The sequence below is a fragment of the Ischnura elegans genome, chromosome 11 (genome assembly GCF_921293095.1).
Source record: "Ischnura elegans chromosome 11, ioIscEleg1.1, whole genome shotgun sequence".
In the NCBI taxonomy this organism is placed as follows: domain Eukaryota; kingdom Metazoa; phylum Arthropoda; class Insecta; order Odonata; family Coenagrionidae; genus Ischnura; species Ischnura elegans.
The window spans coordinates 86,692,826-86,705,603 of record NC_060256.1 but is presented as its reverse complement, the minus strand read 5'-3'; the positions used below and the strand labels follow the sequence as shown (position 1 = coordinate 86,705,603).

Below are 12,778 nucleotides of genomic sequence, written 5' to 3'. Positions count from 1 at the left end.
AGATTTTGAAGACTTGAATTGTTCCTGTTTAGTTTGTGATTCAAATACTTCAGATATTTTTCCATACTTTAAAAAATTCTAGATCTATCATTATGAAATTGAAATTATTTGGACAATTTCAATTTCTGCAACATGCTAATATCCCAAATGGAATCAGCATCAAAATCATAACCTGAATTTGTTACATAAACAGTAATAACACAAAAAGCATAGCAGAATATTCCAGATTGTCGATTTTATAACAGTTACGATAACATACTATTACCACAAAGTTCTACTCGCATGCTTATTCATTGGACACTTACTGTAAAAAAAGCAATATTGCCAGATTTGTTGAATAATTTCATTGTTAATTACTATTTAGCTATTTTCAAATGCAGTCCAAATATGCAGTATGAAATCTACGTGTTCCTGTAGGCCTTAATTTTTTTAAAATGCTGCCTGTGCCTTTTAATTTTTGTGTAACCGTTGCAATTTAACTTTCTTATGATTGCTGCTTTGTGTGATTGAGTGATTTTTGAGCATGTTGTGTGTTCAAGATTGATAAGGCAGTTCTAAAAACAGTTGAGCCTTTATCATGTGATATGTATTTGTCGGATTATCCACCTATCTTCTCTCTAGCCAGTCTATTCAATTCCACACCTTTCTTCCTCTTATATATATTCCCTTTCGTTCTCTTCCCCACCTGAAAACAATAAGTTTTTCAAATTGAACGGATGCAAAAGATGCCAAGAAAGCCTGTCACAGAAACCACGGCTCAAAGTCTAATCCAGTGGATGCAGTGCTGTACATACTTGTAATTCCCTCCACCAACCACTCAAGCAGGGATTAGGCAGTCTCTGAAAAATCTCAGCCTCCAATACTCAAGCCTGGTTGAGGCACCTTTAACCCTTTCGCGCCGAATGCCACACCTGTGCGGCGAGGATTTTCTTCCCTATAAAACGAATGCCACACCTGTGCGGCATGAATTTTCCTACCCTAACCAATGAAAAAAGTGACCGTGGCGGGCACAATAGACCCACGGATGCCATCGCCCCTCGAGATCCGGCTTAGCGCGAGCCCAGTCCCATCTTCGGCCACTCAGATCTACCCTTTCCTATCCTCTCCAACCAGTCAACTCCTGTTATTTGCAGTGTTTTTTCCAAAAAAATATTTGTTGCTTACTTTTGAAATCCAATGCTAGAAATGAATTCATCTTTTTTTGCTGACCACATGGAAATTTCAAATGAAATTCTAACGTTAATATCAATGAAGTTATAGAACGACTAATACATATACTAAATCCGTCAATATGAACATTAGAACTTCGTTTAAAATTCCTGCACACTCAGAAAAAAACACAAAATTCATTTTGAATGTAAAAAAATTGATGCGAATAGCAAATATTTGTGTGTATTAAACATTAATATTTCAGTCAGTTGACCGCGGACTAGCGCTGTGAAGGGGCTTTTAATCCTTAGAGGGGCTGGGACAGAGGCTGGGGAAAGGGAGCGGCGCCACGCTGAGTTGGGTCCAAAATGGTTAGGGAGGGAACCACTGCCTTCTGTCGACGCGGAAAAGCTTCGTACAGGGGAGTAAAGAAAAATTTTCAAGAGACTCGTGACAAGGAAGAATTTCCCTCAACGAAGGTCCGGCGCGAAAGGGTTAATTGAGAGCAAGCTAATGCAGGCACCAGGTTTCTCTCCACTGTTCCCTCCCTACCTCCTTCTCATAGTGAAAATGATCTAAGCTGTCGCTGGTCTGCCTCAAATATGTACCATATTACACATACCACAGAAATAACAGTAATAAAGCATTTAAATATTCCAGAGGTTATGGCCAAATAAAAGAGTATCTTTGCCTTTTGATTTTCTATTTTGGCTATCTCCTCCATTAGGATGGATTATTAAAGCTTTGCTGTACATGAGAATTTTATGAAGAAACACATTATTAATTTTTTGAGAGTCGTATTCAATAAACAAGTCATCTTACTTGCAGGGGTGCCGACTTACAAAAAATATTGGGGGGGCCCAAACCGGGTATCTTGCCCCGTGAAATTTTTTAAGTATTGAGTTTTAAGTTTTTTGAGCATTTTAGAAGAGTCATATGATCAACATTAGAACCCTGATAACTCAAATCTCAATATCTGGACACTCCGGGGAAAGTCGACAAGCCTGACACATTTTTTCCTCACACCTATAACGAATTTTTGAGGGGGCTCTGGCCTCCTCAGGCCCCATGGAGTCGGCGCCACTGCTTACTTGTATTTAATGAATGCTTACCTTTTAATTACTGTGTGATTTTGTTCTTGCAGCAATCGTTCACTTCCAATTGGCCGCGAGTGTTGTGGCTTGCTGTTGATCAGTGGGGCCTTCACTTGCTGGAGCATCGCTCGAGGAATGCTCTCTGCACCTACGAGTACTCTTCAATCCTGAGTTACAGCCCAGCTCTTAACTGCTTGATGATCATTACAGGCAGTGAAAAGAAACAGAGCAAAGTCATTCTCACTACTACCCAGGTAATTATTATAAAGAGAAAGTAACCTCATAAACCCAGCACATTGGGGTAAATAAGTGTGAACTGGAACATTGGGGTTTGAATCCTCAAATCAGGTCAAATGATTATTTGCAGGGAATTTCTTCATTTTATTTTTATATCCTTGCATCTTAACTGTTAGTGAAGTCTTTTCAATGCGGTTATTCAACTAGTTGGCTGTTTAGAATGCACATGTTCAGGAACATATGTGTTCACTGCTGTAAAAATGTAACTTTGTGTTCAATCCCTTTTTCTTACCTGCTTTTCCTAGCCCCCTCTGAAAATTTTACTCACTATTTTTTAATATTGGAACTATGAAAATAGATATATTCTTACTTCAGCAAAATAATTTGAATGCAATGCTGCCAAGACAGTAGATGTGAAATTGTAGTGAATTTAAGGTTTTGCTTTTAATTTGATATGCTTTTCATTAAAATGTGTTTGAATGAAGCCTACCTTATGGATAACCTGAATTTTTACATATTCTAAAATTAAAATTCTTTCAGTTATTTGAAGAGGGATCATGTTTTTGCTTTGCAGTTGTTGAGCATAGGTGAAAACTTCATACCCTACTTTTTTTCCACACTGAACTAGAATGTGTTGTTCCCTTCACACAGTCTGCTCCAAATTGGAGAACATAATGATTCAGTTCCAGAGCAGAGAAAACCAAATACGGTGGAAGCTAGGTTTAACAAGTGCTCATAATACCCGAAAAATGACTCACTATATCTGGCACTCATTATATCCTTAATTGAAGAAATGAAAAAGATGATAGGCAGTCCAGCAAGCAACATAAGTCTTCTCCTAAGCTATGCTGGCCTTAATGTTGCAGACATTTCAGAAATACTACACGCCAGGTAGTCCTTTAGTTCAATAGGGTGGTTTCCTATTATTTTTTTATTGCCTAAATTGAAAGTTTATTTCTCCTGGAGTACGCATTTCACACTTTTACATTTTTAAATGACGATATCTATTTTTCGCGATTCAATGAAAAGTGAAAATTTTCAAGTGCGTGAAAACGCGACGGGTAAGTAGGAATGATGGGAAAAAGTCCATGTGACGTATTTATGGTTCCCGCTGCTGCCCTGTGAGGTGACCTTGAGGCGAGGCTTGAGCGCTGATACGACGCAGGCTGCTAGCAGGTAGCAGAGTACCCTGCTAGCAGGTAGCGCTTGACTTAAATAAGGATTATAACTACCTTAGCAAACAAGGGAAACTTTCCGACCTTAGACAATTTTAATAAGTGATTATTAAGAGATGTTTCCCTGAGCTCTGTGACTCATGCATGCATTGGTAATCTCAGACGATGTAAAACTCCTATCCTCTCGTGTAGAAACTAGGTCCCTGTGACGTCACGTGGAGTGGAATCGCATGGGCGCAATCGCAATCTGGCCTTTTTCAAATGAGGTTAAAATTGACCATTGCCATTCTTTTAAACTGGTATTTCTAAAACCAAATAATTTGCATATTATGAATACACTAATGGTGGGTAACGAATCGCAATCAATGCCTTTCGTTTTCTTTGATGAAGGAAACTACCCTATTAGCACTATAATGGGATTATTTCTACCATAACTGGTAAAATGGGTGCTCCTATTTACTTTCAAGGAAACTACGTAGTTGTGCTCCACTCTGAAGAGATATACCTAGATATACCTACTGATAGGTCTATAGTATAGTCAGTATATCTGCAGTACATTCCCGATTATCCAGGCTAATGATGGGGAGGGAAGGCACGAATAATCGGTAAACATGGATAACCCAAACTTTCACTTAAATGTCTTGAATTGTTCATAATTTACGTAAAACAAACAATATATTATTACTTATGCAGTTATTCTGTTATTTTAGAGTGCTTCCTGGACTCAATGAGAGCTTTCTTTGCCAGTTCGCAATCTTTTTAGCGGCGATAATATGGTTATACTCATATTATTAATGCTCCATTTAAGGCCTGGTTTTGAAAACCACACATCCGTGGCTGCGTGATCAAGGGTACAGAAAAGTGGTTTGCACAAATGTTTCAAAACCGCTGATCGACGTCGGAAACTACGCTATCAGGCACCACGCCACGTAGTCACGTCTCGCTCAAGTTGCCGGGGTTGAAACTGCTGCGAGACATCATTCCGTGATCACGGAGCGCGGTTGGGCACTGCAAAGCTTGGAAAACAGAAACACGGTACTCCCGTGAATGCAACTAGCGCGCAATTGCTTCCGTTTTACAAATGGGATTCTGACGGGAATAATAAGCCCGATGTATCCTGGCATTAATGCAGCAATCCCGATGATTTTGCATCCGATTTTATTTTTTAAAGTTAAGATTGCGGAAAAAATTGAGCGAGAGTGAAAATCATGCACGGATAATCCACAACACGGATAAAGTGTAGCTGGATAATCGGGAGTCTGCTGTATGTGGAATAGATATACTGAGTACAAATCATGGCAATGACTTCTTGTTCTTGCTATATCAATGTTTTTTTAACAGATTAATCGTAGGATTGGTGACGATACCAATCACTCGTTGTAATGAGATTTTCACTATATTTTGTACTCACAAAAATGAGCATCCACTGTATGCATATGTTGCTGTTATGTTCCAGGCTTTCCAAATTGCCAGCTTGATTCGGGAGTATACAGAAGTTTTGCAGTCGCCTCATGAGTTGCGTCGCCGGGAAATCAACAAAGCCAAGTCGAAGAGCATAAACAGGCCAGTGAGTATACTGCATAAACCAGCACCACCTATTGTATCTGAAGAAACACCCATCAGTTAAGCATCAAGTGTCTTCCTATGGCTCTCTTGAATCCAAAATGTAATTTTGTTGGTGCATTCTACTCGACATGAACCTTGTACTAGCGATTTTTGGATGAACCGTATCAGACTGAATGACTGCCGAGCATAGATTGCAACAATTCCTTGAAGGTGTCGTCTGGTTGTGTGCCATGCCCTGTGTCAAAGGAAAAGGCCTGGGTTTCTGTTAGTGCCGCCTTCTGGCATAGACAAGGACAATAAAGGTCAGAAGCACTTCCAAACCAACTTTCTATCAGATATTCATGACCGTTTCTTTGAATTGTGATCTGATATCCTGTGTTGTTGCCACTCCAAAATGTTTATGATTCCATTCAGCTTTCTGGGTTGATTTGGATTGTGATTTTACCTTTTGTGACTCTCATCCTTATTTCTATTGTTTTTATAACTATTTTTTGTGTCAGAAAGTACCTTGAACTTTTGCATTTGTTTCAATACTTTTCATAATGGTATTTATCTGTCTAATAAGTTAATAAGTCTATGAATGTTTACCATTGGGGATTTTTGAGCCAATTTAAAGGTGCTGTGCGGAAGAGTTGTTTAAAAAATTACATTTCTTTGTACCTGATTCTAAACCAAAGAAACACAATGGAACTTTGGATGATAGTATTCAGCTGTGTCTATCAAGTGTATTGCATTGATTTCTGGTTAGATAACTTGTGGGGTGCATAAAACATTAGCCATTTTTTTAGCATGATTTTTTTTCCTGGAGATTTATTAGAGTTTTAGCGAGAGGGTCAAAAAATCACACATAATCTATCTGCTCTCTGTATGAATATTGGCAGTATGCTTTCATTATAGCTGAATCTAATAGCTTACTTAACACGAGTTTAGTGCTTTGTGCATTTATGTTTTATTTTAACAGGAATTGGAGAGAGGTTATCTTATTTCAAAGATGAAACGTTTGAGTCATTTATTCAGTTCCTAACAGACTTCCCAATCATCAATCTTAAAAGACAAAGAATACTGAGAAATCTACATTTCCTTCCTATTAATGTAGGTATCAGATATCCCCCTAATCTATATAAGGTACCTTCCTGGTACAAGGCTATCTTTAACCATATTCTTGAGATTCTTTTGCCATGTATGGAGCATCATCTGTTATGCATTTTGGGTTCAAAATGTCTCAAATTTTCGTTTTATATCACATGTGTTCTGGTTTGATACTCAGGGTACATTGGATATTTGTTTCCATACAATCAGTATTTCAGTAATTCATTCTGAAAGATTTTCTCTCTGTTGCTGCCACCAGTGTGATTACTGAGCTGAAATTATAACATTTAAAACTAGTCATTTAATATAAAAATCTTGTACTTAGTATATTAACTGTAGCTTTTACTGAGACAAACGTTGATGGTGAATTTTATTAGTTCCCATAATGAATACCGATACATAATTCTCTGATATTGAACCTAATGAATACATATTTGTTAAAATTATTAGTTTACGATTATAATATGCCTACAGCACAAAAATTATAATATGAGGGTCATAATTTATGAAAAGTTTAAAAAACTGACTTAATTAAAGTGTAAATTATTGAGTGTTACGATGTACAAAGGATACGAACTTATGGTTTAATTATGAAGTCATAAGGCTGTTTAGCATTTGAAGGTTATGATGTGTACATACCTTGTGTGATAACCATTTTCATGTGTAAGTTGTTTTAATTATTTGTGACATGTTTCTCTTGGATCCCCTAAGGAAATTTTATCGATTGTGGGGAACTTGTATGATTTGAATAGAAAGTCAAAGGTTTGTAGGTATTGTGTGCACGCACTAGTGATTTTTATCAACTTAATTTTACATGAGTTTTCCTTTTTTGAGTATCTTGTCCACACTACAAAATATTTTGCTTTGTATATACCTAGTTTTTTAATTTTTTTAGTATCATGTGATGTCTGACAACCATCTATACTTATGAACCATAGACCAATGTATTTTGCATTTAAATATTATTAGGTGCTGAAAAATTACCAATTACAAAAAATTGAATCGCATTTTTTCATGTTATGCTTGTACCATCGTAAAAAGTCATGATTTGCTTGAAGAGTAAATTACTTAAATGATCACCGCATCCTCACATTTTGCAGGACTGATTTCATTAATTTTCTGAATGAATTAAGTATTTTGAACGTTGCATAGCTGCATTCAAGCTCCATTTCCAGCCAATGAATCATAGCAATGTGCACTATTGTTGAATTGGTGGTCTGAATTTCATATCTGAAGATATCTCATTATACATTCAAACCATTATATTGCTTCCTTGTCGTGGAAAATTTTTTCCAACTAAATTCCACAATAAAAAACATTGTTCTTGTCATGTACAAAGGAAAAGCAAAGAAATGCATGGATGAACTTTTTCATGCCGATGATACTCTTTAGAGTAAATAATGCTATGATTACTCATTCCGTGTTTTTAACATTTCCATGGTTAAGCAGGACCATATGCATTTTGATCTTTTTGTGGTGACAGTTACTATACACACTGAATTTTTTTTGGACCAGGCATCACTATTTAACTGATGCGTTCATGCCACTGTTTCCTATTTTCACTGAAGGAAGGAGATCTTCAACTTTGTGTTCAACTTGTGGCATTTATTAATGTTAAAAATCTGACTTTTTACTCTTTGTATGGATAAGGCAACCACCATCTTTTTTTCGTGCTCACATATTAATGAATTGTGCGAGGAGAACATGCTAGTACACTTTTATTTATAAATTTAGAGTAGTATTTTAAAAGGAGCTCAATGCGATACTCTTTTAAATTATTGATCTGTGTTGCAAAGATTGTGTGAATCAGAAACAGAATACTAATTCCTCTTCAGATTGGTGGTTATTACCATGTTCGCTGTTCGGTGAATGCTGGTAAGTGTTAGAGAAAGCCTATTTATGATTAATTGTTACTGAAAATAGGCACAGACAGCAGAGACAGTAGTTGAGGCTTTATGTAAGCCTACATGTATATATCTATAAATGTCCTTTACTTGGAGGAAAATGAAAGTGAAAGCTCACAGAAAGCTATATATTTTAAGGAAACTCAAGAGGGTTACTAAGTTAATTATTTATTGACTTGAAACCTGAATCCTATGCATGTATACATCTGCTATTGCCATTCCTGTTGTCAATGTTATCTGCCTGAATGACTTATGTAAGGGTAAGACTTAAGCAAATGGGAGCTCAGTATCCGCCAAGATTCGCAACCCTTTAGTTTGAAAATTAATCTGTGATACATGTTGAAGTATATGTATCAAATTGTTCTTCACTGTACTTTTGCTATCATGCCTGGATGCAAAAAATACAAATACATGGACTGAAAAAAATGTTGAAAATATTTGTGATACTTGAGCTGCATGTAAAATTGCTAACACCTAACACTTGTTAATATTTATAGGCAACAAAAATTTGGCAGTACATACACCAGATTTATCTATCTCCTCTAATACTCTCTCTTATAATTTCATCTGACATCTTTTTTAGAAGATACCTATTTTTAATTTTTGCCTGATGAGGAATACGAGCTTCATCAGAATAGTCTTACTAATGGTGCTTTGATTTTTAGGTATTGCATTCAACAAAAGTTCTTGCAGATGACTTACAATAGTTATTAACTGCAATTTTTTTGATTTCCTGTGAAAAATTCTGAGGATTGCTTTTCGTGTGACTAAAGAGGACTGCACTGAAATAATTGGAAATAATACTTTTAAGCGTAATTAATAATCATTCACTGTATCCAAAGAAAGACATTGTTTGTCACTTGTATTGAATATTTTTGAAGTATAGAACTATCTGTATTCATTTTTAGATGAAAATTTCAGGTTAAATTATTCTCATTTGTTGACAGGTAAATATTTTTTTTCATGCAAGGACTTTTGTCTGACTTGATTTCATTTAGATCGTATGTATGAAAAAGTTGATGAACTTTAATGCTGTAATGTATGTACATAAAATGTCTTCTATTTTGACCTGTACGTAAACTAGGTACTGTGCATTACCCCATTTTTTATGTCATCACTATATGGTTCCTTTCTACCTTCATCACTAACAATGAGAATTTATCGAAAAGAAGGCATATTGAGGTAACAAAAGAATACACGAGGTTTACCAACTGATATTGTATGCGGCATGTGCATTTCACATGCATGCGTTATTTGTTTAATTGGCTCGTCTATTGTGTGGGGGGAACGCTTGCTGCCTCTCTGAGAGCGGTGCGCAGCAACAATGGTGCGTTCTCATTAGTTGTTTATCTCTCTCTTGCGTGCGCACACCCCGAGTCCTCTTTGATTTATTCTTCCCAAGCAGGTGGACATGGAATGCTTGCGTCATCTGTGATTTGTACTATTTGGAGGACGAAAAAATGTTAATGAATCCATTTGTAAACATTTATAAAATGAACGTTTTATGATATGAATATATTAATTTTATTTGTATTTATAATAAACAGTGAATCATCAGGAGGTGTGTTTTTTTTTATTCTTCCAGTTTGATGAAAGATCTTTTTATACCTTCAACACTAGTGCAAAGGTGACTGCTTACCCTTGGGAGAAGAATGGCTAATGTGAGTAACCTTTATTTAAATCTTTAAGATGGCATCACCGTAAATCTGTTGGCTATTATTTCAGCTATTAACCAGGGGCAGATTAAGGTGATTGTTTTGGGGGGATGATCTTATAGTGGTATGCAACACGTTTTAGAAGTAATTTGTCAGAGGTTTGATATGCACAGGAAAGTATCTAATAACAAATGTTGGAGAGCCACAAATTACCGTACTTTCAATTTTTCCAGAAATTACCAGGGGAGTGGCAGATTTTACTTCGCACCCCCCCCCCCCCACATCTGCTAGGAACTATAGCTGTACCTTAGTTTAAAATTTTAAGGCATCACTTTGAATTTGACTCTAATTATTTCAGCTATGACTCACCTATCCTAATGAAATACTTGGAATGCAGGAAGTGCTGCCTATTTCCAGGGTAACTAGCTGACGCGAGGTACTTCCAAATACATTTCCCACTTGAATTAGTAGGCATTCCTGTGTTACTAATAAAACCCCAAATTTTCAGCCTCCATCGACATCATTATTATCAAATATTTCTTGAGAGAAATGACTCCTATGTGGAACATTTTGCATTTTTTATTAACTCACTGAATTCGTCTAAAATCTGGTATGCGTGGACATGTGGCTTTTAGGTAATTATCGATTATTTTGAATCATTGCTTGATAAGCTGGTGAAATCAAAACTTTCATTGGAGAGTCACCTAATATAGTTTTTCTCAATTTTTCCAGAAATTACGGGGAAGTTACGGCCTGCCTCCCCTCTGAATACCCCTTAATCTACCACTGCTTTGCCGTAGTTTAGCGAAGAAGTGCAACAAGAAATTTACCCCCCAGTTGGGCAGCCATGTTAGTGTCATTCGAAGGGGATACGACTGTGACAAAGCCTAATGCAGTGACGTAGCCAGGGGGGGTCCAGGGGGTCCGGACCACCCTTTCCCCAAAATACAAAAACACAATTATGTTCCTTCGTGAAATAAAATAAATATTGAAAAATCATGAATGAAAAATATTTCTCCAACAAATGAAGTTTTTTGATCATGAAAAGCATTAAAATTAGTTTAAAACCCATTACTTAGTACCCTTTTTTTTTAATTTCCCCTCTGATTTTGGACCCCCCCGGAACAAAATTCTTGGCTACGCCACTGGTGTAATGCAGTACTCTTGACTCATAGCCGTCCAAAGAAGAGATCGTTTTAATTTGAGCACTCATGTCTTACGTAGTTACGGAAAATAAACGAACACGAAGGATTGATTGACGTCATGTCCAAAAGTCAGAATCCTACGATAATTTTTTTTCTATCAGCTTCGAGCGATATCTCCAATTTGGGACAGCATGCCGCTTTATTGGGCCATGGATAAGACTGGAAAATGATCGTTTCAAGCAATCATTTTCTGCAACGGCTACAGGGACGGGAAGTTACATCTGTATAGGCAGTAGTGCAGCGAGGGGAGGGTTTTGGGGGATAAAACACAGCGCTCCGAATTTAAAAAAAATTAAATCCATTTTACTTAATTGCATTAATTTTACTTAGAGAAATTTGTAAGGATTCATAAAATATCCCTCAGAAAGTCGTAAAACTCATATTTATCTCCTAATTTTTCTCTGGGAGGGCCCCCGCACCTCCCGCTTACCCTGGCGGGTATGCCATACCCCCAGACACCAACGTATTAGCTGCGCCTAAAACCCCTCCTAGCCTCAATTCCTGGCTGCGCCCCTGTGTATAGGAATAACAAAATAATAAATCAGAAGAAAAATTAGGTTACTAACAAATAATACTGTAACTGGTAATGATAAGACATTTTAGGAATTCTAGTACTACAATTAGAAATTAAATTGTGAATAACATCGACAGTAATTAGCGAAAGATGGAATATCTATGTGAATGAAAAACTGTATGAGGAATAAGATTGGTCTGGTGGCTATGGTGTTGGCTTCCCACCCCGTGGGCTCGGGTTCAAATCCCGGCGGTGGCAGAGAATTTTCAGAGACTATACCCGATCTCTGCTTGAATTATGTGTGGAGGGCATTTCAAGCGCAACACTCCGTCCGTCAGATAGGACGTTCAGCCGTGGTCCCATTGGCACCTTTCGTATAGAGCAGGCTAATGCCGACGCCGGGTTTCACTACGCCCTTACTTTCCCCATTCTTCCCTTATGGCGGAAATGATCTCAGCTGTCGGTAGCCTTCTCTAAATACCATACCAAATAACATTAGAAAAAGGTTAAACAGTAGATTCTGGTTAATTGGGACATATCGGGACTTGTGCGCTTTGCCCCAATTAAGCGGCTGCCCCGATTAGGCGAACTATCCTGTATATGGACATAAACAAACGTTGAAATGATAGAAAGAAGACTAAAGAATGTTCATAATGCAACATAAGTTTATTAAACTATTAATTTGATTAATAAATCAGCGAGTTTAGATAATTTATTATGATTTAAGAATTATAAAAATTTAGTCAAAAATATATTTCACAGACTCGGGCGACGCTGAATGAATGTATTTTACTATTAAAGAAAAGCCCTATCCTCTTGCGGATATTATAACAACAAGAGCTTTCAAAATAGGGTAAGAATAGGAACATTTGTGAAAATAAGAGTCAATCAAAGGAGGAAAATATAAAATATAGCATTCTGAAAACAAAAATTTTAATTTGGTCACGAGTATAGAGTGTATGTCGCCGACTCATGGCCCAATAAAGCAGCATGCTGTCCCAATTAAGCGGAGAATACTCTGGGATATTCCTCTATTGAGTTCTGTTCTTCAAGATCTACTCCAAGTAACCACTGGACCCATTAAACGGAATCTACTGTAATGCTCCTCAAGCACGAACTGTATTGCAGGCTAGCAGAGCAATGAATCGTAAATGAAGATGCCGTGACAACTGAATTCGTCAGGTGAGTAA

The 12,778-nt window shown here is 37.0% G+C and overlaps 1 protein-coding gene across 2 annotated transcripts in view; it reads left to right on the top strand.

Moving 5' to 3' along the window:
• The window catches only part of LOC124167585 (myosin-I heavy chain), a 506,524-nt gene extending 496,864 nt beyond the window's left edge, over positions 1-9,660 (top strand). For both annotated transcript variants that reach the window (XM_046545559.1, XM_046545558.1), the window contains 2 exons: positions 2,294-2,497; positions 5,112-9,660. In XM_046545559.1, coding sequence (XP_046401515.1) covers positions 2,294-2,497; positions 5,112-5,282 — 375 coding nt within the window. In that variant the 3' untranslated portion in view covers positions 5,283-9,660. The remainder of the gene's footprint in view (positions 1-2,293; positions 2,498-5,111) is intronic.
• Positions 9,661-12,778: the final 3,118 nt, after the last annotated feature.